The following is a 27,208-nucleotide window of genomic DNA, read 5'->3' as shown; positions in this document are numbered from 1 at the left end:
AATCTTTGTCTGCTTCCTCTCTACACACTCATGTTTCCCACACATCTATCCTTCTGATCTAATAACCAACAATGACTTGTTGAGCATGTATGTGCCATCATCATAAAATCCACCATAAAATAAAATTAACATCTAACCAGTTGAGCCAGAAATCTGAGAGCTATTCTTCCTCACCCTGTAAATCTAATTAATTACCAAGTTCTATTAATGTGAGTATCTCAGTCTGTCCACTTCTACCCACAAGTCCAAGTAACCCATCTTCTCTTTCTCTTTCACTTGGTCATGGACCCTCAGGCAAAAGACTCCATCCAGGTTTTGACATCTTCACTCAGAACTGATGAAGCTGGATCAGAGGCCCATTTTAAGCTCTAAAATTTTATGAATTAAATCTAGGCCTGTACATTGTAACCAGAGATACAATTTAACATTTTTCACATTATAGGCCTTATATCCCTGGCTCACTACTCCCTAAGTTCTGCTTCCACATCATCCAGATACAGCCAGTAACACCTTTTAAAGACTCATCTCATGGGCAGTAAAATAACAAGAAGGATTCAAAGGCCAAAGACTGTAAGTAATCATAAATTTGATTATGTATATGAAACAATGAAAAATGTAAATATGAAATTATGGATTTAGGGTCACTTCAAACTTACATTAAAAAATTGTGTATCAGGGGCTTCCCTGGTGGCGCAGTGGTTGAGAGTCCGCCTGCCGATGCAGGGAACACGGGTTCGTGCCCCGGTCCAGGAAGATCCCACATGCCGCGGAGCGGCTGGGCCTGTGAGCCATGGCCGCTGAGCCTGAGCGTCCGGAGCCTGTGCTCTGCAACGGGAGAGGCCACAACAGTGAGAGGCCCGCGTACCAGAAAAAAAAAAAAAAAAAAATTGTGTATCAGGACCTTATCTCAGTGGTTGGGTCTTAGAAAATAAAATTCTGGATTTCTCACAAAGGGAATTTGTCCATGAATTGTTGCTGAATCAGTGTGTTTATGTGGGAAGGAGGGTCTAGGGCTTCCTACTCTGTCATCTTGATGACATCACTCCTCAGTAATAAAATTCTGATGTTGAAACAATTAAGTCCAAAAGCTCTCACTCAATTACAGTTCAGTAAATGGGTATGAAAGTCAGTACCAACACCTTGCCGTGTTCTGTCTCTGAATTTTTTTTTTTGATTATCTACAATAATTAACTAGCAGCATCAGAGCCTTTATCTGAGTTCCTTGGCAGAGCAGAAATAAAGAATTTCAGAAGTCATCTTAAAACACGTGAGAAATCTACCCTCCAAAGAAATTCTTGGAATGCAGATTAGTTTGAAGTATAGCATATATTTGAAGTTTTTTTTTTAATATTTCAGCTCTTAGCTTATGTAAAACACTATTTGCATCCTCTTCCACTGCCTTCTCTGAGTGTAATAAGTATTACACTCTTTGCTCCACTGTTTTTCAGAATCCCCTCCAGAGGTTTTTATATCTAGTCAACACATTTAACAGTTCCTCCCCTCTTACCTTGAGAAAAATTAAGAGGAAAAAATATAATCATTCTGTCAGAGAAAATATGCCATCCTAAGGCCTCTTTTGAAACTGATGGTCTAGTTAGTGGACCAAAAGTTTGTTGCAGTATTTTTAGACACAGTTAAGGGGAGACACACAGAGAGGGAAGAAGCAGGTCAGGAACATACCCAATTGAGATCCTTGACCAAGTAGGGCCACATTATCAATACCCACCTTTTGCTTGGCCCACCAATCTCTGTGCAGTCATCTTTCAGCAAAAGGTGAAGTTCTACTATATGTCTATTTGTTTCTGCAAAGCCCTTTCCAAAAGGAAGCAACATTCTGTTGATTTGTATGGGACCACAAGGCTTTTAAGATTCACTCCATCCCCATTTCACTCCCCAAAGCAAATGTTCCTGCAGTGGGGCAGGTTGCTGATCACAACTCTTATGGTTGCGAAAGCTGCTAAGTAGCTAACTACATTAGTGGACATCCACTAGGTTTTAGAGATTTAGAAGGGTGATGGTCTAAGACTAATTGTTGGCCACTTTACCCTACTAAATAAACTCTAATAAATAAGGAAGTGTCTTATGGGCCCATTGGCTTGCGTACAGTATAGAGACCCCGAGCAAAAAGGCTGAGGTCCAGGAAAGCCACAAAATTAGTTGGGGCCTCTTCAAATCTATCTAAGGTCTGACTTCTGAAATAAGGCCTATGAGACAAGTGAGATAAATACAGATTGAGAGGAGTTTATACATGGCTGAGATATAAGAACACCAATGATTTTCTTTTAAAAAGTAGCACTGCACCAACACAAATGATAAAACATTAAAGAATTTATTGATTACTCCAAATATGGGATATCTTTCCTTCCTTAGCTGGAAATGGCTTTCCATTGATGGATTCATTCCTGACCAGTTCCCTTTATAACAAGAGGCAAAATATGTACAAGAAGGCACACTAAATGGCCTAACCCAGACTGAACCAATGACCTTGGTCTTATTAATTACAGTGACTTGTAATGATGCTATAACAAGAATTATTCACCATCTTTTTAAAAGGCTCCAGTATCTACTTAATATTTATATTGCAGGTACCTATTAAACACAAAAAAAGAATTGACCATGTCTTCCTACCCAATGTGGCAGAAAATGTTCAACTTTCAGGTTTTCAAGTTAAAATGGCTCCATCCAGAATCCCATTCAGACCTGACTGGTAATCATATATCCTTTTTCCAAGTTTTATTTCTATGAGCATTTGAATGAATAAAAATGATTCTAAATTCCATTAAGCCTTTTATCTAAATTTTACTATCTGTATTGTGAAGATAGCATGGAAGAACTGAGATGAGTACATGTTGTTGTCCCAGATGAAGTAGGGTTTGGCCCTGAATTTTAAAACATAAGAGTTGATTTGCTTTTTGTTTTTGTTTTGCGGTATGTGGGCCTCTCACTGTTGTGGCCTCTCCCGTTGCGGACGCACCGGACTGGGGCAAGAACCCGTGTCCCCTGCATCAGCAGGGGGACTCTCAACCACTGCGCCACCAGGGAGGCCCTTGATTTGCATTTCTACAACCTAGGCCTTGCCTCTGGTCAATGAGCAACCTCGTAATATGGGTTCTAGAGTTACTGATTAGGTGAGAGAGCCAGGAGAGAGGGCATTGCTACCAGACAGTATTCACTAACAAGCGAAAAACCAGGACAGAGATTAATCCAAAGAAACTTCAAAGCACTTATTTCTATTTGTTTCACTTAAGAACACCATTCTCTATTAACAGTCTTTTTTTTCTTCCTGTAAATGGCAAGACACTCTTCAGACTTTTGTAAAGTCCTAATCCAAGTCTTTTTGTTCAGACAGGAAAATTTATCTTGGGTAAAGGAATAAATAAATAGATGAATGGAACAGAAGAGACTAGAGGAACATATTTACATACATAAATTTATATATGATATATGTAGCTTTTCAAATTAAGGAAAAAGTTGGGTCTATTTGAATTAGATTAAATCATCACCTTACACTATACACAATGAATGCCAAATGGATTAAATATCTACATGCACACACACATGCACACGCACAGACATACAAACTTATTTCTGAAATAGGACATAAAAAACAAAAGGAAGATTGATGACTTTGACATCAAAATTAAAAATTCAACATGATATGACCAGGTATGATACCACTTAACGATTTATGACCTCTCAGCTCCAAATTCATCCTTCACTGTCTTCCATGAAATAATGAATCTGGACCCTGTAAACGTTTCTTCTTTGTCACCTGGCAAGATGTTAAGCTTTGTCAGGATAGGGTGCTGGAGGGACCCTGGAGAAGGAAGAAGGGTTTCTCTTCCAGGTTCTGGGGTCCTCCTCTAGGCAGGCTCCTGCAGTATGCATGGCTTCTGCAGCACCAGGTTCCTGTAGCACACGCAGCTTCTGCAATGCCCAACTCCAGTGGTGCATGCAGTTCCCTGGTGGAGTGCCACTGGCATGGCTCCTCCTATGAAGGAGCTTCTCCTGCCCCAGCACCCCTTTGGATGCTTCACAGCCTCAGTGAACTTCTCTGCCATTCAGCCTTGGCCACACCCTCTCCCATGAGGTCTGGATGTCAGCCCAGGAGGGTAGTGGTGGCTCCCTGTATCTGATATTCCTATATCCTTTAGAGCTCTCTTTATTGCTTACCAGCCAATCCTCCCATTACTTCAATCCCTTGTTAAATAATTCTTTATATTAAACTTTCCCCATTTGATTTCCATGTGATTTCTGTCACCTAAATGGCCCATGACCAATATAGAACTGATACCAGTAACGGAGTGGTCCTAGGAGACAGACCCACAAAGATGGGGTTTGGGGATTTGTTTGGTTACATCCTTGGGCTTGAACACAATGCCAAGCTCCTTGCTAAGGGGAAATGGAAGGCTGTGTGTAATCCTTTGCATGCAGTGGAATGACAATTAACCGAGCTACCACCTCTCGTAGACTGTGATGAAGTACCTGCTGAAGCACTACCTTGGGAACCTAAAGTGCTCCTACATTGACTCTCATGGCAGTAATGATGACCATAAGGACTGTGGTGTGGGATGGAGTTTTTTTTAATGCACTTCAGCACTTAGGGAAGAAAATGACAAGCTCAGGTCCTTTGATTCCCAGCTCAAATCATGGCCCTGAGAACCAGAAAGCTTTGATAGTAGCCTTTTAAAATCTCTTATTTCTTGTAGTTAGGAGGATAATACTGCTAAAAGTCAAGCACAAATTTTAATTGTGCAAAATGCTAAATTACCAAGATAGATGAATTTACAATCTTGTTGTTTCTCACTGCTGTTGAAACGGGCTCTCTCATTTCAGTGGTGATGATGCACTTCCACAGTAGCAGAAGCCAACTGCCAAGACAAGGTGGGACATCTATCATAAAGGGCAGCAGGGACATGTGAGTAGTCAAAATGCCTTGGCACACAGAGATGTTTGGTGGTTGATGCACCTCCATGAATGAAATCCTATGGGCAGCCAACTATTGATAGAATATTGCTTGATCTACACAGGAGAAACTCTGGTAGCCAAAACCTGACTTGAATAGGCACAATGAAGAGTTACAGCCTCTCATCCAGATTCCAGACCTAAGTCAATTCACAGACCAGGGCCCCTTAACTACAGGAGGATAGATCCCCTTGAAGGTACATACCATAAATCTTCCTCCATTTTCCTAGGTATCTATAATTATTTGCTAGAGTGACTGTTCATGAGAGGAAAAAAAAAAATCTAGACCATTTGGCATTTACTAGGTACTACCTCTAAATTAATTCTACCTCTAAATTAATTCTAATTCCTGGGAGCCCAAAACACCACTATGGCTCACCAGTCAAAATGAAGGCTTACAGTGAGGTGATAGCTTAGCTCAGGTCCAAATTACAGTAGACCCAGTTGGTCCAGTGTGGTTATTTCCCCACTTCCTGAATGTATATAATTGGAATAGACATAATTAGCAACTGAAAGGATTCCAATATTATTCTCTGACCCATTAGTTAAAGGCTCATTATGGTAGGAAGGGATAATGAAAAGCCCCTGGAACTTCCCCTTTCTATCAAGAAACTAGAAGCAATAACTCTGGGGAAATTGCAGAGATTAATGCCATCATCAAAGACTTGAAAGTGAGGGTGGTGATACCTTTAACATCACCACTTAACACACCACTTTGGCCTGTGCAGAAAACAGATGGATCTTAGAAAATGACTAGGGACTATCAGGTTCACACCTTAACCAAGTAGTGATTCCAATTGCAGCTGCTATCCCAGATGCAGTATCTTACTGGAGCAAATGAGTATGCCCTTGGCACTTGTTACGCTGTTATAATGCCTTTTGCTCCATATCAAATTGCAAGGAACACAAGAGGCAGTTTGCTTTTACCTGGAAGGGTCACAATATACCTTCAAATTCTTGCCTCAAGGCTTCATCAGTTCTCCTGCTCTGTCATGATATAGTTCATAGAGACCTAGAGCATCATGATATTCCACAAACATCACACTGATCCACTACATTGACAAAATTATGCTGACTGGATACGATGAGCAGGAACTAGTAAGTACTTAGGTACCTTAGTAAGACTCGTAAGAACTAGAGGGTGAAAGATAAATCCTACAAAACGTAACTGCAACAGAGTTTCTGGGGGCTTAGAGCATGATGAACCCCCAAGATGAAAGCCATATTGCTTCATCTCACAGTATGTTACCATGAAAAAAGAGGTATGATGCTAAGTAGGCCTTTTTGGATTTTAAAGGCAAACATATACTATATTTGAGTGTGCTACTTCAACCAACCTAGAGAGTCACCCGTAAGACTACCAATTTTGAGTAGGAAATCACTCACGAAGGCCCTGTTGTGAATTTGAGGTAAAGTATAAGCTGCTCTGCCATTTAGGTCGTATGATCCAACAGAGCCAATGATACTAAGTGTCCAGGCATATAGGGACACAGCATGGAGCTTCTGTCAAGCACCAGTAGGAGAATCACAGGGCAGACCCCTAGGATTTTGGAGCAAATCTTTGCCCTCTTCTGAAGATAACTCTTCTCCTTTTGCACCTTGGTAGAGACTGAATGTCTAACCAAGGGAGATTAGGTGATCATATAGCCTGAGCTTCCCATCATGATTTGGGTGTTGTAGGACCCACTTAGTCATAAACTTGAGCATGCACAGCAGCAGTCAATGGAAATGGTATACAATAGACTTAGCTTGCTTGAGCTGGTCTGCAACATAAAGTGTCCTTGAACACGTGGCTCAGACTCAGTATCAACTCAATCCATACCTCTGACCTGAGGTGCTCTAACAACTAGCTGGCCAAAAAAGAAAAAACAAAACAAAACAAAATCAAGCCTGCTTTATAGATAGGTCTGCATATTGTTGGTTCCACCCAAAAGTGGGCATCTGCAGCACCAGGGGTGGACCTGAAGGACAATGGTGAAATAAAATCCTCCCTGTGAGCAGAAGTCTGAGAGTACATTTGGTTGTCCACTATGTCTGAATGAGTGATGACCACAGCTACAGATCTATACTGATTCATGGGCTGATGGTTCGGTTATCCAAGGACTAGGAGGAAACAGGATTGAAAGTCTGGTGATAAGGAAGTCTGGGAACAGGTATGTGGATGGACCTGGGAATGGTCACACACTGTGAAGATATTTGTGTCCCATGTCAATGTCCAGTAAAGGTCATCCACAGCAGAGGAGGCTCTTATTAATCCAGTGGGCAAAAAATAATGTACTCCGTGGGTGTCAGTCAACCTCATTCCCCAGCTACCCTAGTGCTTGCTCACTGCGCCCATGAACAATATAGCATTGGTGGCAGGGCCAGAGGCTTTGAATGGGCTCAACAACATAGACGTCCCCTTCCTAAGGCTGGCATGCACTACTGACAAGTGCCTAATCTGTCAAGAGCTGAGGCCGATACTAAGGCCACAGTACTGCACCAATCCCATGGGTGATAGTCATCCACCTGGTGGCAGTTTGATTACATTGGACCCCTTCTATCATAGATGGGGCAGAGATTCAACTTCACTAAAATAGACATGGATTCTGGACATGGATTGCCTTCCTGTCCGTAATGCTTCTTTCAGCATTACCACCTGACCCATGTCATGTACTCACAGAATGCCTTACCCACCATCATGGCATTTCCTATAGCATTTCTTTTAACCAAGGAAACAATTTCACAATCAAGGAAATGCTGCAGTGAGCTCATGAAATTAACATACCCCAACACTCAGAAGTGGCTGGTCTAACTGAAAGGTGGAACAGCTCAGAGTATTCGTGTGTAACAGTTGGGAGACACCACCCTGCAAGGATGGAATTGTGTCTTAAAGGTAGCAGCTGGCTTGAGACGGAGTATATGGGTCCAAGATCAAGGGGTGGCACCTCTCATGATTATACTCTCATCCCAGCAACCTCAAACTGTGCTGGTTTGGAGGTCTTAGTTTCCAAGGGATGCTTCATCTAGGGACACAACAATGGGCCTACTGATCTAAGATGAGACTGCCGCTTGGCCAGGATTCTTTTGCCGCTAAACCAATAGGCAGAAAAAGGTCTTACTACACTGGCTGGAATGATCAATTCTGATTACCAAAGGGAGGTTGTATTGCTGGTACATAATTGAGGCAAGGGCTATATCTGGAACACAGGGGATTCTCTGGGTACCTGAGAAACAGAAAAGGTTAATGAAAAATGACAGTGACCAAAACAGGTAGGACAATTAGAGGATTCAGAACCTTTGGTAATGAATATTTGGGTCACTCCACCAGGTGAAGAACCCTGACCAACTGAGGTTCTGACAAAGGGCAAAAGAAATATCGAATATATAGTGGAAGTTCATTAATTTAGAAACAAGGGCTTTGAATCTACTCCTTGTTGCCTGCTCCATCAATTATTATGGTGAAAATGGAGCTGGGCCATATGAATACTTTTTTGCTAGGTGGCATGTTTTGTCAGTAGAAGGTACTGGAGGAATTTCTCTTCCTGGTTCTGGGTAGACTCTTAACAGTGCCCAGCTCTAGCAGCGCATATAGCTTAGCAGTACAGTGTCACCTTACCCTGCACCCCCTGTTGGATGACTTCACAGACTGCCACTGATGTAGTATCTCCTCATGGATAGCTTCCCTGGCACCATCGCCAAGGGATTTACAGCTGTCACAAGCTTCATCCCAAGAGCCATGGTTGTATCTTGATTTCTGGAATTCAGCCACAAGGAACACAGATAGTGGCTATTCCCGAGATTTGCTATTTTGTGTATTCTTTAGAGTTCTCTTTACTGCTTTGCAGATTTTTATTTCTTAAAATATTACAGATAATATGCCCCATCACTCCAATCTACTCCTATAGTTAATACTTTTCTGTCAAATCTTCCTGTTCATATTATGTGGCTTCTGTCTCCTGCTGAAACAGACACCAAAATCAAAGACTTGAAAATAATGATTGAAGAAAGTCCACTGACCATGGGTTAGCACCCAGCATATTTTAAGATTAAAAAAATCTACAAAATGTTAAGATGATAGAAAAACAGGCAATTCACAGAGGAAGTACAAATTAATTATAGTAACCAAATAAATCATTCTACTTACTGGAATATTAAAATTTAACTTTGCCAATATCAAGTGGTAAGCATACAGAAAACATTCTGATATCTGCTGGTGGGGACTGGAAGGCAATCTCAGTGTGTTAAAAATTTTAAAGTGGAAACCCTGTGACGTAGGTGTCCATTTCTCCATGTTTACTCTAGAGAAATATTCATACATAAACAAGGTGACAGGTACAAAGATATTCTTTAGAAAACAGTAAAAACTACAAATTACAAACAACCTAATTGTGCTTCAATAGGTAGATACTTACAATATTCACACTACATATACCAACAGAGAATTTAAGAATTTGGTATAGCTAATGAGTGGAAAAAAGTTGCAGGATAATGTTAAAATAAAAATTCACATCATATATTTTTTTAAGGGTACATTTAGTTATGTGTATATAAATTGCTGAGGGGAAGAGTTTAACACCAAACCAATTCTAGTAATTACCTCTGGAAAGTGGAGGAGGGCAAGGAAGGGGAAGGGGCTAGGGATGGTCAAAGCAGACTTCACCTGTAATAGTTCAAGAAAAAAAAATGTATTTATTACTTAAATAATTAAAAATTAAGACTAAAGTCCTATCTCGAACTTTTTCTTCTGGCCAAGATGAAATAAGAGACTGGATATACCCTGAAACAAATGAAAAACTAGACAAAACACATTAAACAGTGGTTTTCAATACATTGGACTTTAGGCAAAGAAGGATAGTGATCCCTGAAGGAAAGAAAACCACCGACCCAGCTTACTGCCTTGAATTTCTAAGCCATGATGCAGGAAGGAAACAACCAGGCAGAGCTCAGTGGACTTCCTGAGTTGAGGAGATGGAGCTGAAAGTTAAGGGAGACGAAGGGAGATAGAGTTCCCAGGGCAGAGGACCAGGGAGGAGAAAACTACACAAAGTGGAACTCCAGAGATTTGCAGAGCGCACCCCTCCCCTCAAGTGTTCAGCAATGTACTGGTCAGCACATGTACATGAGGAAACTACCCAAGAAAGGTTTAGAGGAAACAGTACCTGGAACGCACACAAGTCTAGGAATAGAGGCTGTTTCCACTAGCCCAGACCAGAAAGCCTCTTAATCCAGGAGGCACTACGTACACAGAATTGGGGAACAATTAGCCCTAGAACAAATGTTCTGGTCTCACCTAACAAAGCTTAAAAGCAAGACCTGAAAGGATCCAACTGTTTCCAAGTTGGATCCAACTGTTTTCATAGTTTTCAACTATGTCCCAGAACAAAAATAACTGGCATCCAGCAAGTTAAAATTTATGTCTGGCATGCAATAAAAAATTAGCAAGCCTACAAAGAAGTAGGAAAATATGACCCATAATGAGGGGAAAAAAAAGTCAATGAACAGAAACTGACCCAGATGTTAAAAGCTGTTATATGTTCAAAAAGTAAAGATGGAACACGCAGAAACGTGAAAAACACCCAAATTGAACTTTTAAAAGTGACGACACCTGAAATGAAAAACACACTGGGTAAGATTAAAAACAGATTAGACATAGCAGAAGTTAGTGAATTTGAAGATGGTAATAATCTGACATGAAACAGAGAAAGATTTTTTAAAAACCTAAACAGTGCATGGGTAAACTGTAAGTCACCTTCTAGCAGCCTCTGTGTAATTAGAGTCCCCAACACAGAGAATGGAAAGAACAGAAAAAGATACCTGACGAAATAGCTGAAAGTTTTCCAAATGTGATGAAGAACCATAGATCCAAGAAACTCAACAAACCTCAACCACAAGAAACAAAGAAAACTACAGCATAGCACATCACAATCAAAATGCTCAAAATGGTGATAAGGAGAAAAATCTTTAAAGAGGAAAAAAAAAACATGTACTGAGGAACAAAAGATAAAGATGAGATTTCTCATAGGACACGATGCATGTGAGAAGATGATAGATCAACATCATTAAAGGGCTAAAAGCAAAAATGTCAACCTAGAATTCTATATCCAATGAAAACGTCTTTCAAAAACGAAAGCAGACACACAAAAACTGGAAGAATTCATCAACAATACCTGTACCATCAAAACTAGAAATGTTCAAGGTTAAAGGACATCCTTTAGGCAGAAGGTAGATAACACCAGCAACAGGTTATCTATACAAATTAAGGAAGAGCACAGGGATGGTAACTACATGGGGAAATACACAGGACTTTTCATTATCATAAAAAAAAAAACCTATTGTGAACACCATTCTTATCAAAATAACAATTTGTCTCTAGCAATGTTTTGGGGAGCCTTCAATACACTCTTCTGGATTTTAAGGCTGATAGGTATTTATTCTCTCTTCTTAGTCCAAGTTCTGTGATTTAATATAGAATATAATGTTGCCCCAAACATGGGCCTAAAGAACCAGATTTCACATACCAGCATGTGGCTTTGTCCTAGATATTTATACCAAAGACTCTGAACAGAAACCCAATTTTACTTTATATGCAATCTGAATAAGGCAGAAAGTCACAAACAAGCTTTCAGATATCTAACAACAGATGGTATTCTGATAAATACTTGCTTAACTAGCACATAAGTAGATGATTTCTAATGATTTGAGGAAGATCAACTTGCATGTCAATCCCACAGGCATACCAAGTCCTCCCTCCAACTATCATTTCTAAGGCTCTGTTCTCCACTGATGAATATGTCCCTTAGTTACTATCTGCTAGTCTTCAGGAGCAATGAAAAACTGAGGAGACAAGCCATCCCCCAACAGACTAAGGTAAACTCACTAGCATTAAACTTCATAATCAAAATATAAAAACATACTTTAGTTAATAAAAAAGAGCAGATTAATCCAACAAACATGTAGATTTATTTAAAATCAGTTTGGTACATGATACAGATTGGTTTTGCAGTTTTTAATGAACTGAAATAGAAATTTCTAAATACAGCAGTGTCTGTGCAACAAATATCTGTAAGGTAAAATAAGGGATTTTAATAGACCTACAATCTGCATGAACAAATCAGATGAAAAATCTGAAAAGGTTTCTATATACCTTCTGGATTAAAAAGAACCCAAAAATTATTAATGGCTCAAGATACTAAACTGCTAAAGGAAGAGGGGAAAAGCCTGTGAGTTCTGTTGTAAGAGCTCTTTTTGTAAAATCTAATTCCATATTATGATTCTGTTAGAGTAGTATTCAAAATTACAGAAGATGAGAGGCTTCATCAGCTATATTTTCACAAAAGTAGCTATAGTGTTAACATTAATGTGTGGCAAGGTATTCCTATCTAGGTAAATGACAATTATACCATTGTAGCTAATTTTTACCACTTTGGGAGAATGGAAATTCTGTATGTTTTCAACTGAATCTTGTATCTTAAAGCACTCACTAAAAACTAATAGCCATGGCACCATAATAAAATTTTTTGTGAGGTACCTAAAATATTACTACTGAGGGAAACAAAAATGTGAGGTAAGCCTACCTTTCCCCAAAAACCTTTGAAGCCAGAGATTTTAAACAATTAAGGCACTTGAAAACATTAGGTATATGTACCAATGTGCAAGTAAAACAAACTTTAGCTGTACCAGCAAGTAAAGAAGAAACAGTAAATCTTCATTTTAAGAACCTTTAATTATCTAAATGTAAGGAATTCTGGCTTATGAAATGGACCAAAGCAACTTGTCATTTCTTACTATAAAATATTGAAAACCAAGTGCTAAACACAGCCACTATAGGCTAAAGAAACTAAAACAAAAAACCTTAATGACCTAGAAAAGCAAAAGCTCATTTTAAACTGATTTAAGCCTCTGAACTAATCCAATGTGTCAAAGGCAGGGAAGAAGTATCCCTCTAAACCTGAAAAAACTAGTGCTTCATAAGGAAGCTAAAGAAATAAAAGTATGCATGCTTATACTACAGCAATTGAAACTCAGAAGAAAAGGATGGAAAAGGAGAAAAAAAGTACAACCTGTTTATCCAGGGCAATCATCATTAAAAATCTACAGTAATCTGATCAACTAAAATTTTTCATGAAATTACACTGCTCACGTTTGCTGTCTCAAAACTTAAAATGATTGTCTCATTTAAAGAGTTAATAAATGATTCTAAAACAACTTCTTTCTTTCTTGCCTTACAGAAGTTACTTTTCCAGAAAGCTTCGTGGAAATCCTTTTAAGGTACAACAGTGTTAGGATAATTTTTTGAAGTACAAAGGAAAATATAATTAAATCAACTTTATCTCTATACTTTTTAACAGCCATAAGCAAAACGTTGGGAGATTCAATAGATGAAAGCTTTTGACTTTGTATAACATCCTTTAAATTACTCAGGCTTGAAATAAAGTAGGTAAGTTTTCAATTAAGTACTAACAGTATGGTATCTAAAAGCAGGTTTACTACTGCTCACATCAACAGTTACATCCTCAGACCAACCTTTCCCTTCATTAATGTGAAAGAACAAATCACCAACATTTTAAGTTACAGTCTACCTTTCAGTCTGTCTTTTAAGGCACTGTTCTGTATTTTCTCAATGATATAAGGTGCTTTACAAGTATGAACAATAACCTGCTACACTTTAATGTTTTGTATCCTTTCCATTCATTTCTTTAAATCTGGAATGTAATTCCCTGTGTGGCATCTTTTTTCTAATGTAGAAAAAATAACTTATCAAGCACAAAATTTTACTCTAAGGATATTAAATTTATAAATTTATTCCACTTTTGCAACGATAGCCCCAAATCCACCTGATTGATGCTCATTTGGCACATTCTTCTCAATCCTGGTCACTAAACTACATCCTGAGTTAGGATGAAAAAATGCAGCTTTCAGGCTTTAAAATAACTACATTTAAATTGCCAAAAGAGTCATGAGGTTGTCTGCGCAGGACAATGTTTTCCATCACTTACAGAGTTACATTTGGCATGTCAAGAAGAGAGAACATAATCCCACAGCAGCAGCCATTTAAAATAAAAGAAGACAGCCACAAGGATTCATGCAGAATATTTTACATATTCCCGTTGAGCAAATAGATTTCACTGATTTTTCTTCAAGGGCGATGCTCCTATATGCATCCTTTGAAAAATTAAAGATCCTAGAATAGCGTCTTCCATGTGGGACATCTTGAAAGATAATGTTTTGGTTTCAGTGAGTTACACACCAGTCCTTGTTAATTTAGCGGGTCTGTTTACAGAGTGTGGTAGTTTCGTTCTTTAGATTTGCAGAATTTATAGAGAAAGAAAATTACAGCCTGCACACCCAAGACAAGGACAATTCCGCCAATGAAACTGGCTGCATCAAACGTAGACTTCCGCACAGGTTGTGTAGTCGGAGCTGAAGTGGTATTAGTTGTACCTGTTAAATGAGATGAAAGAAATAACAACACTTAATAAGTCTCATGATCCTCTATAATTTCAAGACTCACCTGAGCTTCTTTTTTGCCATGTGTTAAATTCTATGAAGTATTTCCTCTCGTGTCAAGTCTTTACAGCTTCCTAATTGAGGAAGACGACCATTTACCAATCCCGTTCTTCATTCTATCCAGCAACATCAAATGGTCAATGCTGCTATATAATTTCAAATATGAAAATGACAAAAATGACTCTCCTGGCACATTATGCCCTGGGAACATGTCAAGCACTTTTAAAACCTGGTTTCTTCAGACTACATATTTTAGTTAATTGCTAGAGTAAATATTAATATTTGTGTTTAAAATTTATACAACTTTTGCATTTTACTAAATATATAAGGTAAATAAAAATTTGATTAGTTTTTCAAATTACAAAAGTAATCTTAATAATCTACAATTATAATCTTATAAATCTTCAATTTGTAATTCTAACAAGCAGAACTCACCATTAAAGACATTTAAATTTTACTCTGAAAATGTTATAATGAAAAAGTATTACCAAAGGAAATAAAGCACAAAAATTTAAATTCCTTTTCAGGCAGTAAAATGTTTCAACAAGAAACAAAACAAAAATTCCTTTTCAGAGACTAAAATGTTTCAAGTGGAGCACCATCCACTTTAACAAAAAGCAACTTCTTTCTTTTTTTAAAATTTTTGGCTGTGCCACGCGGCACACAGGATCTTCGTTCCCCGACCAAGGGATCCAACCCACGCCCCCTGCAGTGGAAGTGTGGACTCTTAACCACTGGACCACCAGGGAAGTCCCAACAATTTTATATTTAAAATAAAGTTTATTTTCTTAACTGGAATAGCAAATAAACACTGGTTCCTGTGGCTGTATAAGTTGGCCAGCTTTAAAATTAATTACAACTGTTCTGTATTTCTTCTTGTGAAGACAGAATGGCTTCGCTGCAATTTAGAGAAAGGTAGCACAAGAATGAAACCAAAAGGATCAAAAAACCCATAAAATATTCATGAGAATCAAAACAGTATTATAAATATGGCTGGAGGGAAGGGTTCCTAACCTGTGTACCTACAGTGCCCTGTGGCATAACCTAAATATGATTTAGTTAATAACATGTCAAATCATTAATTAATAAAAAGTTAATTTTCACACACACTATCAAAGGTTATAAAGGAATATAAGAAATGGTAAGAAATATGAGGTGCACATTTGGTAGTGATCTTGGCTTTTTAGACCCTTCACAGCAAAAAGGATGGCTATATTACCTTCACTCAAATTGCCATGGTCTAATACAGCACACAACGAATCCCTAACAATAATCAGTATTTAATTTTTAAGTTATAAGAAATTAGATTTCACCTACAGGTTGTACTGAAAGGGTTTTGGAAAACCATTACTGTTTAATTCTAACATGTCATGCCAAATGTGATTACACTTTAAAAATCCAGAAGAGGACTCTCAGCAAACCTATCTTATTGCTTTAACAGCCTACTATCTTGGTCCTCCAAATACAAGAGATGAATTTCAGTTCATAACTATTCATGAATAAAATTGGACAGTGATAGCAGAAATAGTAAAAGGCAACACAGCACACACATCCTACCCCGCTGTTAGTTTAAAAAAACCTCAATTACCTGATGTAGTAGCTGTGGTGGAAGCTGTAGAAGGGGAAGGCGGAGTTGTGGTTTTAGCTGGAATGTAAACAAAATGTATTAAAATTTTAAATTTCTCAATTATCTAGCATCTTTTAGAAACACTACTACCACTTCAACATGCTTTCAAATTGTTTAGAGAATAAAGGCCAAATCTCAGTTAATGGTTCAATAACATATCTATGCATCCAAAATATTAGCTCTGAAGTGTATTTTAAAACATTAAGCAATCAAAAACTTCTATGTTAACATCTATGTACATATCTAAGTATAAAAATTTATGTATACACTTGGATAAAGTTGCAAAAAGACACACAGAAGGGCAAGAATTAGTATTTAGGTGAGGGAACTACAAGTTCTTTCCCAATAATCTTGCTTCCAAGACAAAAATTATTAACTTTAATAAGTCAGGTAAGAAACAAATACAATTCAGTCTATGTAAGTATCAAGATTTGCTTATCTTCTTCATTTCCAGGGCTTGGCAAACTTTTCTTAATGAGGCAGACAGTAAATATTTTAGACTTTGTGCACTGTGTAATGCACCAGCAGTCAAAGACAACAAGCAAATGAATGGACATGGCTGTGTTCCCAAAAATTTTATTTAAAAGAACAGGTGCCCTGGGGCCATCATTCCCCATCTAAATGATATTAAGAGCCCAAGGGTAAGCTCTCTCCACCATACTGCATGAGTGTCTCTAAAGAAATGCACTCATGGGAAGAATCAGTTTGAATGTAAAAACATTTTAGGAACTAAAGCACTATATTGAGACTTCTGATAGTATCGATACTACTAATAGATATTAGCAAACGCTATGATATGTTCACACACATTTATTTGTACCCCTTTCTCTCTAACTGTAAGCACCGCGGTCCAGCTCTTGGTTGGACATTTAGGTCATCTTTCATTTCTGCATGCTATGAACATCTTACAGGGTAATATTTGATCTCATCTCTGATAGGACTGATTCTTATACAGAATTCCTAGACTAGAGGGTATGGTTATTTTAAGACTCATAATCCCTTCAAAGTTTTTGTTGCTTATACATTCTGTGAAACAAAAAATATACTTCATAAATTAAACATATATCAAATTCTTTTCAATCTTAAAATACTAATTTTGTCTGACAACCTTAGGGGAAAAAATTTGCAAATTTGCTATTTGTTTCTCACTACCACCCTCTGAACATGGTAAAAGATATATATATATATATATATATATATATATATATGTATTTTAATTTTGAAATCTGCACTGGTTTAAATCTCTGAAGCACCAGAAGCCCACTACATAATCAATGAAGGCAGAGCTATGAGGTTTAATTTTTGGGTATTTGTAAAAGTTGCCCTTTTAAAAAAATAATTCATTTTTTGAAATAGGCAAAACATTTACATATTTTTACTTTTAACCAAAGTATTACACTGGTAAAATTTTCAAAATCAGGCACTACTTAGGGAATACCTTGTTGACCTACCCTATGTTCCTTTCATTTAAAAAAATAATTCATAGGTTATAAAAGCTGCTACTGGTGATAGAAAATTTAGAAAATACAGTAGAAGCATTTAAGTGACTCTATCATTCTGAGAAACATGTTACTTCCTGCTGGCCATTTTTCTAGACATGTATACAACAAAAAAATAAAATTGTACTGGAACTACTTAACACAGTTTGTTTTCTACTTAATATATTTTCCACTGTATTTCTAATATAATTTAGTCATTCTACTGTAAGATATTATGTTACCTATAAATATTTTTATTTATGTTTATAATACTTATATTATTTGTACTGGTGTTAGACTATATAATTAACCTCATTGAAAGCCTATCTACATAAATCAGATTCTCCTTGCATCGTTTAACAGTTCCTTTATTTCTCACTTGCTCTCTTCAGCAGCTGACATGGAAAGAGACCATATAAAGGCTGCTCTTCAACCACTAATTACCACTCAATTGATGCATTTTCTGCAAGCAAGCCCTGACCTCCTTCCACTTCACAGAACCAAAGAGAGAAAACAAAAGACACTCAAGGAGATCACAGGAGAACCCAGTGTAGAGTAAGTAGAACTACATCAAGATTCATAAGGAAGAAATGAAAAGCAACCCACAATAGTTTTGGGGAAACTATTTCCTCCTCTGCCCCTCTCTGTTCATATCCTACCTTCTGGAAATCCATATTCTTTCAGTATCTCTGCTTTCATCAACTTTTAACACATCCTCCTTGTCAATGACTTCTGGTGGTTTTATCAGCACACAACTGTTTGCTCTCCAAAATACTTTCTGTAGAATTTGCAGATTTCCATGGAGTGACTACTCCCATTGTAGCCATTAATTCAAGCTGCCAACATAGTATCACTGAGGGTACGGGGGGATGAGCTGTGCCAGCAGAAGCTGGTACAAGCTAGCTCAAAACTGCCAAAGTCTTTCAAAATGAGTTCTTAGCCTCGTTACACCATTTGACTACTTTTTCCTCTGAAAAACTACACTTAAAACGCCTACACACACAAACACAGGTTTTCTTAGGCACACGTCTCTGGGCTTACTTCTCTGCCCATCCCTACTCAGTTTCTTATCCAGTCCTCTTCCCACCTCTTAGACATTACTGTTCCCAAGAGCCTGGTCCTCAAGCCCTATTCTCTCTCAAAGCTGCTCCAGTGGACTCTACCACTGCCTACAATGGTTAACTTATTTGTGCTGTGTAGCAGAGTTCTCCCATCACCTCAATCATCAAGTGCTTTCCTTTCTACTTCCTAAGCCAATTTGCATACATCTGCAACTCCTCCGCTATTAGTTCTCTAGAATTACTGCAATAGCATATCTCATCTGTGTTCACTCTTGCCTCTTTCCACTCACCTCTCTACACAGTTAAAGTAAGTTATTTTATTAAAATGCAAATCTCATCATGCTTCAAACCCACCAGCAAAGTATACAATGGCACGTCCCAATCTGGCTCTTGACCTGTTGACTGTCCAGCTTAACTTGTTCTCGCCTTGTACTGGACACTCCAAATGCCAATTCCCTGACTTTATTATACTCTTTTACCTCTCCTTCACATGAGCTAACCAGCCTGCTCCACTTGGGAAGTTCCTCTCGGATTTTACCAGTGTAATTTCAAGACTCAGTCAACATCTCCAGGAAGCTGTCACCACATATTACTCAACACACACACCTTCCTACAAATCCCCCAACACACTGTGCTTCCCGACCTTTCATAGTTCCTACAACAGACAAAATACTATCTTACTTGTGTTCCTATATCCCTATCTTCTAGCCTAGTACTTGTCGTGGAGAAAATGTTTTTTAATTATTTAGTCTTACTATCAAATTGGTAAAGATTTTTACAAGGAGATATTATTTAATTGCTGTTGAAGATGTGGTAAAAAACTTTCCAGTTGTTGATAGGAATGAAAAGCATATCTTTCTGGAAAGCAATCATTATTAAGAGTCTTAAGATAATCATATCCTCTGACAGAGAATGCTGTTTGAATCAATCCTACCAGAGATGACAGCAAATACTTTCCTATAAGATATTCACTGCATGAAGAATGAAAGATGATCTAACTATCCAACCAAGAGTAGATGGGTAAAGTGCATACAACAACGTGTGCAGTTAACAGGGAGAACAATTCAAACCTGCATGGCCATATCATCCAATTTCCTAATAAGTATATTTATTTAGATACACAAAGAGAAAAGTCTGGAAGAACTGAAAACCTTTTGGTGTACCTATGGATGATGAGAATTAATTTCCTTTAGGCTTCTATATTTCCTTAGAGTTCCACAAAACGCACAAAAAGCTGTTTGCAGACTCAATGTACAAAGCTATGGCAAATCTGCTCAAATTCAATGAATGTGAAACACTATAGTTATGTTTCACTGTCCCAAATAGTACACGTTAATGTAATTACTGTAGTCCAAGACTACGTCTACTCATTTTTAAAATCATACTGATTTTTAGATATTTAATTACTAAAGTTATTCATCAAAAAAAGCTTAAAAACCTTCAAAGGAGGGGGAAAAGAGTCAATTATCTTGTATTACCTGTAGAATTGGTTGGCAATGGTGTGGCAGTGGGCACTATTTAAAAAAACAAACACACATGTAAGTCAAAGCTGTCTAAAATATCACAATCTGTAACACTATTTCCCAACCTGCAGTCATCTGAGTGCCACTTTCACAATGTTTTCATTTAAGTGCCACATATGGAGTAGATAGTTGCTCTGTCCCAATATTGGCCTTCCCTTCTTTCGAAATAGCACCAATTTTTAGTGACAGCCTCCCATGCAAAGACATTTCTTAGCCTCCCCTGCAGCTAGGTAGCCATGTGCAACTGCTAGGAAGTATCTGTAAGGTAGGGGTCTCTCACTTTCCCTTCCTCTTCCTGTTGGCAGGAAAACCATTTTGATGGCTGGAACATAAGCATTCACCTTGGAGAATAAGGTCAAAGCCATTTCTGAGGAATGACACAGTAAAAACCTAGAAGGAGCCTGGGTCTAATGGTTGTAGAGATGCCTCTCTAGCCCTCTAGCTGCACTGAAACCCAGATTTCCTTTACACAAGAGCCAAACTAATCTATCAATTAAACCATATTAATTTGGGATTTTATGTCCTTGATAGCCAAAACTAATTCTAACTGATACATCATCAAATCAGTAGAATTACTTATTCAGTTTTTCTTCAATGTATTTTAAAATTCTATACTTAATCTTACTTCTAAACAATAAACAATATTATCATAAAATCACAGGTACACACACATTAGATATTAAAACTGTTTGTTCATTTACCACCTAAACCATATTATGGACTCTACATTGGGTATAACTGATCTCATACTAATCAAAGTTCAAGTTGGGATGGGGGGAGGCGAGAGGAATGGGGAAACCCCTACCAAAATTAAACAGTTACAGGTAGTCTTTCAAGGTTACTGACACACTCCAGAAAAATCTTTTATTCTATTTATTATCTACACACCAAATTAGGAGTTTGACTTTCCAATTAATTTATAATCTTGTTAGAAAAATCAGTTTTCATCTAGGAATTTTTAAAAACTATTTCCTGGGCAGAGTAAAGGTTAAATAACCAAGTTCCCCAAACCAAAGTACAGAAAATGGAGGAATACAGAGAGGATTCATTTAACCATAGCACAAACTGATCCAGACTGTGATAATCACCAGTACCATAATCAAGAAAGTGCCAGAACAAGGTTGTCCAGGCCTGTAAAATGCAAATAAAGAGAGGGTGTAAAATACAGTGAGTATCTGGAAGAGTTAAAAAAAAGAACACAGAGGAGGAGATATCCGTACAGCACTCCACAGTATGTACCAGCAAATGACTAAATCAAGCTTCAGAACACTGTCCTTTCAGCAATCAATATGAATATACTATTCAGATCCAAGTTTGTAATGAGATTAGAATTATGGAAATGCTTTAAACCAAATATTGAAGTAAGGCTTCCCGAGGCAATGATCTTCCTTACCTCTTTGTAGCCACTTTTCCCAGACGCCAATGTGAATACTTACCAGTACAGAATTCGGTGCTGTTCACCACCTTGCAATCACTAACTGTTGAATTATCTGAACAGTAGCTTTTACCTGTTATTGGAAGGGGACGGGAAGAGCATCAATTATTCACATTATCTTTGACTTTGTTACTATGCTCCAGAGTTGCTTCCAAAAATCGAACTCAGGTATAAACTCTCTAGAAGTCCACAGATAAACAAAATACTTTGTTATTATCTTTTTCCCCTTGTTTTAGACATATTACACAGGATCTCTCCAAACATCCTTTTAAAATCCACATGAATATACTGAACAGATAAGTCAGAAACACGTATATCTCAGAATTGTGGTACTATACCAGGAAGGTTGCTAGAATCCACAAGAGGGCTGAGTCAGTAGGGGGAAGTCCTTAGAAACTAATAAAGGCTTAGTAAAGATGAGAGGTGCCCCATAGCAGCAGTGGGATCTCTGTTTCAGATCTCTGCTTTAGTCTTCTACACTTTCTAAAACCACTTTCCTGGATGGGAAGACTTGTAGCACCAGCAAGGGAAAGCCTTCCCCAACATATCCTACAGTAAGGCAGGCATTCAATCTCCAAAACTTGCCAACTTTGCCATACAAGAGGGGAGGGGCACACTCTTAAATTCCATTTTATCACCTAAAGAAAAGTGACCCTTATACAACAAAAAAGTTAATTTAATTCAAACTTAAGCTAATACCTTAATTTTAAAAGAGGCTTTTAAACTTTGTTACGTAGTGACATAATTGCCAGAACTCTTCAATTTTTCAATGAAGAATAAAAAGCTTAACATGTAGCTTTGGCTTTTTCTTTATATATAAAACAAAAAACCTGAGAAATTGTTTTACTGATAAGAAAAAAATGCAACCATCTTACCTTAAGAAAACAGAATAATTTATGCTGTAATCCGGTGGTTCTAACAAAAACCTTACTGGCATTTCAAACTATCTCCATCTAGCTCTTTATCCCTCAATCAAATTAAAGACAACTTTAAAACTTAACAGTAGCACAAAAAAAGTCACTCTTTTCCCACCTCATTCTCCCATATCTAAGTATCCAACAATGCTTCATAAGGTCTCTTTATAGTTCATCTAGTAGGACATCTACAGAAGATAAATGCCTCAAACATTTTACTGGGGAACAGTTTTCAGGGGAAAATTCCACAGCTTTCTCTCACAGCTAATTTCAGAGTACTAGTACACTTAACCTAACCACAAAGGTCTAAAATTTCTTCTCCTTTTAAAGCTATCGAGCCTTAATTATCAAGTCTAAGAAATTAAAGGGGGGAGCATGGGAGACAACAAAAGATTTTAGGGAGAGTATTAAGCAATTGGTTTAAGTTTAAAGGAAAAGTATTTGATTTGCAAAATAAGTAATGCACACCATCCCAAATGTTTTACATAAGTTTCAAGTGTTCAAGAATACCTTGCAGTATTTTTTAAATGTTAGAACAAAACAATACTGAACTCTCAAAATTAAAGCAATCCCAAAGTTTCTTACCTTTACACTCTATCCAAAAGCAGGTAGTGTTAGCAGCATTAGGGTCAAAACAGGAAACACAGTTGTTGCGGCTTTCACAGATTTCTGGGGGTAGGAGTGGGGGTTAAAATATATAAAATCAATTAATTGGTATCTTATTTTGAGTTTGTACTAGTTACCGTTTTTAAACAACAGCAAGTATTACATACAGTACCAGACTTACTATTTCAAGAAAATGGCAAAACTGTATAACCCATCCACAGATGAATGGATAAATGTGTTATACACATACAAGGGAATACTATTCAGCCATTAAAAAAAAAGAAATCCTTTTATACACTACAACATGGATGAACCTTGAGGACATTATGCTAAGTGAAAATAGCCAGTCACAGAAGAACAAATACTGCATGATTCCACTTATATAAAGTATCTAAAATGGTCAAAGTCTGAAGCAGAAAGTAAAATGGTGGTTGCCAGGAGCTGGGAGAGGGGAAATGGAGGTTTGCTGTTCAATGAGTATAAAGCTTCAAGGAAGATGAAAAATTCTGGAGATCTTCTGTGCTAATAGTTAATACTGTACAGTACACGTAAAAATCTATTAAGAGGGTAGATCTTACGTGTTCTTTTAAAACCACACACAGAAAAAAAAAATATTATAAAGTGGCTTACTAAAAAATTCCTATCATTATAAAAAACTTATGAAGCCAGAAGTCAACTCAAGAGAAAGGGGGGAAAAAGCATAAGCTAGTGGGAACGCTCAATATTTCTTGGTACCTATCTAAACAACCCCTTTTTGCACAGCAACTATTTCAGACACTCAAGAGTTTCTTGAGTGTTCCTTAAAAAAGAAAAATACTGGAAAAAAGGCTGTTGCGAGGCCAACACTATACACAAGGAAATCACTGCCCCAAAACATGAGATGTGAACTGCAATTTTTAATAGTAATAAAGATTTATTACAGGTTGAACCCAAGCTCCGATGATGCCTATCCTGAAAAATCTGAGATCGGTAATTCATAAACGGTCCGCTCTTTCCGGGGTTTTCCATGACGGGAGGATAAGAGACAACACATCTGGAGGGGGCTACAGTCACATAATTTAACAAGTTAGCAAGGTCTTTGTCAATAATTTAAGCCAAACGGCTCTGAGACAGGACATCTAAGGCAGCTAACTACAATTCAAAGTCTGGACAAACAAATGGACTATAGAGTTAGGCTCTATACATTTTCCTAGAAGCTAGATGCCTCCAAAAAACATTCTCATTTGCTTTCCCCGTGCCTAAAAAATAGTTCTGCATAAACACATTGCATTTCAATATTTATCAGAGATTGGTACATATACCGTACCCTTTGGGGAGTGGCAGGGAGTCACAAAGTAGAAATAAGTTCTTCAGAGGTTTGTATACACATGAAAAATGCTAGTTGTTTAAAATCTTCTGTGCTTGATGATGAATATTTGGGTAGCATAGTGTATGTTATTTACAATGAACTAAACTTGCTGCCTTTCAGGCTGCAGTTTATCCAACCACCACTTAACATAAAACACAAATCATCTCCTTTGCACTCATTTCAATTACACAAATGCAATTAACATATTTCCAAGCCTCTCTTTAAACACACACACACCCCACCCCAACCCCCCCCCGAAAAAAATTCTAGGAGGAAACTACCAAATAAGCGGAAAACAAATTCTGCTCTATCATCTTAGAAATAGTGCAGTTAGAATCTCCAGTATTGTACTGCAATTTCCTTTCTTCATTAAAAGATGTTTGAATTTTACCATTACATCTTTCTAAATTTAACAAATAACATTAAGTTTACTATATATGTCATTAAACTCCTACAAAATACAAAAACTGGAGAAGATATTGTAAAACAACGTGATCGGCCTAAAAAAAAAAAAGGTAAAAATTCTTACACTTCAAGTCTTCGGTCTATATGCCAGTTACTCCTTACCGAATATTAACTAGGATAACCAATCACACTAGACTGCAAGTTTTAAATATCTAAGGTTCTTCACCTTAATTTAAAATTTATCTTCCCTCCTCTCGTGCGTGTTGTCACGGCATTGACAATTTCTGCTGTAAGATTCAGTGTATGCCTCAACCAGTCTCCAAATCGACTGCAGAGCTTAACAAAAGGTCCTGATCTAGTTTTAGAAGAACGACAAACCTGGGTTCCAATCTCAGCCTCACAATCTACTAAACACACGGTTCTGGCGGAGTTACTTTATCTCCATCCACCTCCTAGGTTTCACCACTTATCTTCTAGTTCAGCCTAAAATACTAACAGATACATGCGAAGCACCGGGTACACGAATGGGTACTTTTTCTCCTTTGCACACAGCACGGAGTGCAAAATTTTAATTAATTAAATGCTCAAGCCTCAAATATATCCCATACCTATCCGCAAAACCGATATAATTAAATATCAAACGACTTATTTTTTCAGACCTAGGGCTGAGACACCAGCAAACATTAGTTTGCAGCGTCTCTTTCCTTCTTTCGCCAACTTCGGGAGAAGCCTCCCTTCGAAAAGAAGACCTGGGTGGACAAACGACTAACCCCAGAGAGAGGGAGTTCGGTCTCATCGCCAACTTTGGAGGCGGTAGCCTCGCCCCATAATCAACCTCACTGCCGCCACCACGGAAGAAAGCCACGTTCCCTCTTCGGAGCCTGAAGTGAGGATGGAGATTACGAGGCACTTTTAAACAACACCTCCAGGCGGGCAGGACACTGTTGGGCCGGAAACAGCCCAACGGCCCCAAGGCTCAGCCGCCCCTTCCCCCCGGGGCGATCCCCAACAGCGGCCACTTCGGCCCGTCCCCGGCCGGACTCGGACGGGCCGCCATGTTGCCGGACCGCGGCCCGCCCCGGCCCCGCGCGCACCACCGGCAGGGAGAGGGCCGGCGGGGGGGCGAGAGCAGAAAGCCCGTTGGGCCGGCGCCCACCTGGTGCTGGAGTGGTGACCGTCGGGAGGGTCAGCGGCGGCACCGGCGCTGTCGTGGTGGTGGTGGTGGTCGGTAGAACCGAAGGTGCAGTCGTGTTCGGGGCCAGGGTGGTGTTCTGAGCTGCGGTCATCACGCAAAGCGAGGCCAGGCAGCCAGCGGCCAAAAGCAGCGGGCGAAAGAGCCCCGACATCGCGTCCTCCGCGCTGGCCTTGGAGCAAAAGCTAAGACACCCAACGTTGCGCCCGTCCCTCCGTCTCCTGCGGCGCCGCCTCTCAGACCCGGCTCCCCCCGCGGGAGCGCGCCGGTGTCACGTGAGGGCGGCGTGCGGAGGCGGGGAGCCGGCGATACCAACTGGAATCCTACGGAAGGGGGAACAGAGGAATCGAGAGGAAACTGAGGCAAGATTTTCCCCAAAGCGACTGTACCGGCCAAGCGAAGAAACTGCCTAGACACAGGAAACTCTTATCTGCCCTAAGGTTGCCACACAGGGCGCGGCTGGGCTTTTCTCGTTCCTGTAATAGAGAAGGCTTCCCCCCGACTTAGATGGAACAACCTACATGATGTGGCGACGGAGTCCTGGCGAACGACCAGCTTGGTCCCACGTGACCTCCGGGGCAGCACTTCCCAGACCTGAGACCCGCTGGGCGGAAGTTGTTTTCAGGCGTTTAGTTGAGAAAGAATTAAGTTAGTACTGTCCTCCCGCGTTCCCAACGTGCTTGCATAAGTATGCTTCGTAGGACCCGCGCTTTTTTCCTTGAAAGTCGATTTTGCTGGAATTCTGTAACCTTGTGCTGGGACACCCCAGGGAAATGGAGGCACCACGCGGTTAAGGAGTTTCTGCTCCGCCGCCCACGTAATGTGAGCGGCTGAAACACCGAAAGCGGTCTCCTGCCTTCCAGCCGAGAACGCACACTGTCTACCTCTGTTACGCTTTCCCACCCTGACTTATCTAAATCTGGCGATTTCAGCCAGCGGTAGCAGCAGCCAGTCTGTGCCACAGCTGTAGTCGAAGAATCAAAGAAAGAAAGACGCTACGGGTTGGAAATCCATCTGGTCTGTTCCCACCCCCACTTTACAGGTGAAGAAACCGAAACTTAAAAAGAGACTTGACCGTAAAGCACAATTGCTTGGCGTAAGGGCCGGTTTTCGAAATGCCTGTTAATATTCTGTCACAGCTCAGGCTTTTAGTAAGGGTGAGCGC

The 27,208-nt window shown here is 38.9% G+C and overlaps 1 protein-coding gene and 1 pseudogene across 1 annotated transcript; one reads left to right on the top strand and one right to left on the bottom strand.

Annotated features, from left to right (window-relative positions):
* LOC137204884 (coiled-coil domain-containing protein 162-like) overlaps positions 1 to 2,711 on the top strand; it is a 45,536-nt pseudogene extending 42,825 nt beyond the window's left edge.
* Positions 2,712 to 11,884: 9,173 nt separating this feature from the next.
* On the bottom strand, positions 11,885 to 26,301 carry CD164 (CD164 molecule). The gene is made up of 6 exons (XM_067702407.1): positions 26,008 to 26,301; positions 23,078 to 23,161; positions 21,580 to 21,651; positions 20,099 to 20,134; positions 16,043 to 16,099; positions 11,885 to 14,388 (listed from the first exon to the last, which is right to left on the bottom strand). The coding sequence occupies exons 1-6, from the start codon at positions 26,195 to 26,197 to the stop codon at positions 14,222 to 14,224; spliced, it is 606 nt and encodes a 201-aa protein (XP_067558508.1). The 5' UTR covers positions 26,198 to 26,301; the 3' UTR covers positions 11,885 to 14,221.
* Positions 26,302 to 27,208: the final 907 nt, after the last annotated feature.

This window comes from Pseudorca crassidens, chromosome 13 (genome assembly GCF_039906515.1).
Source record: "Pseudorca crassidens isolate mPseCra1 chromosome 13, mPseCra1.hap1, whole genome shotgun sequence".
Classification (NCBI taxonomy): Eukaryota; Metazoa; Chordata; class Mammalia; order Artiodactyla; family Delphinidae; genus Pseudorca; species Pseudorca crassidens.
This window is presented reverse-complemented; position numbering and strand designations above follow the sequence as displayed.

Excerpts from the sequence above, each read along its gene's own strand:
- CD164 (XM_067702407.1), bottom strand. The coding sequence starts at position 26,197 with ATGTCGGGGCTCTTTCGCCCGCTGCTTTTGGCCGCTGGCTGCCTGGCC. Across the intron at positions 20,135-21,579 it reads CAGCACCGAATTCTGTACTG|TGCCCACTGCCACACCATTG; the intron begins GTAAGTATTCAC and ends TTTTTTAAATAG. Across the intron at positions 14,389-16,042 it reads CACCACAGCTACTACATCAG|GTACAACTAATACCACTTCA; the intron begins GTAATTGAGGTT and ends CTCATTTAACAG.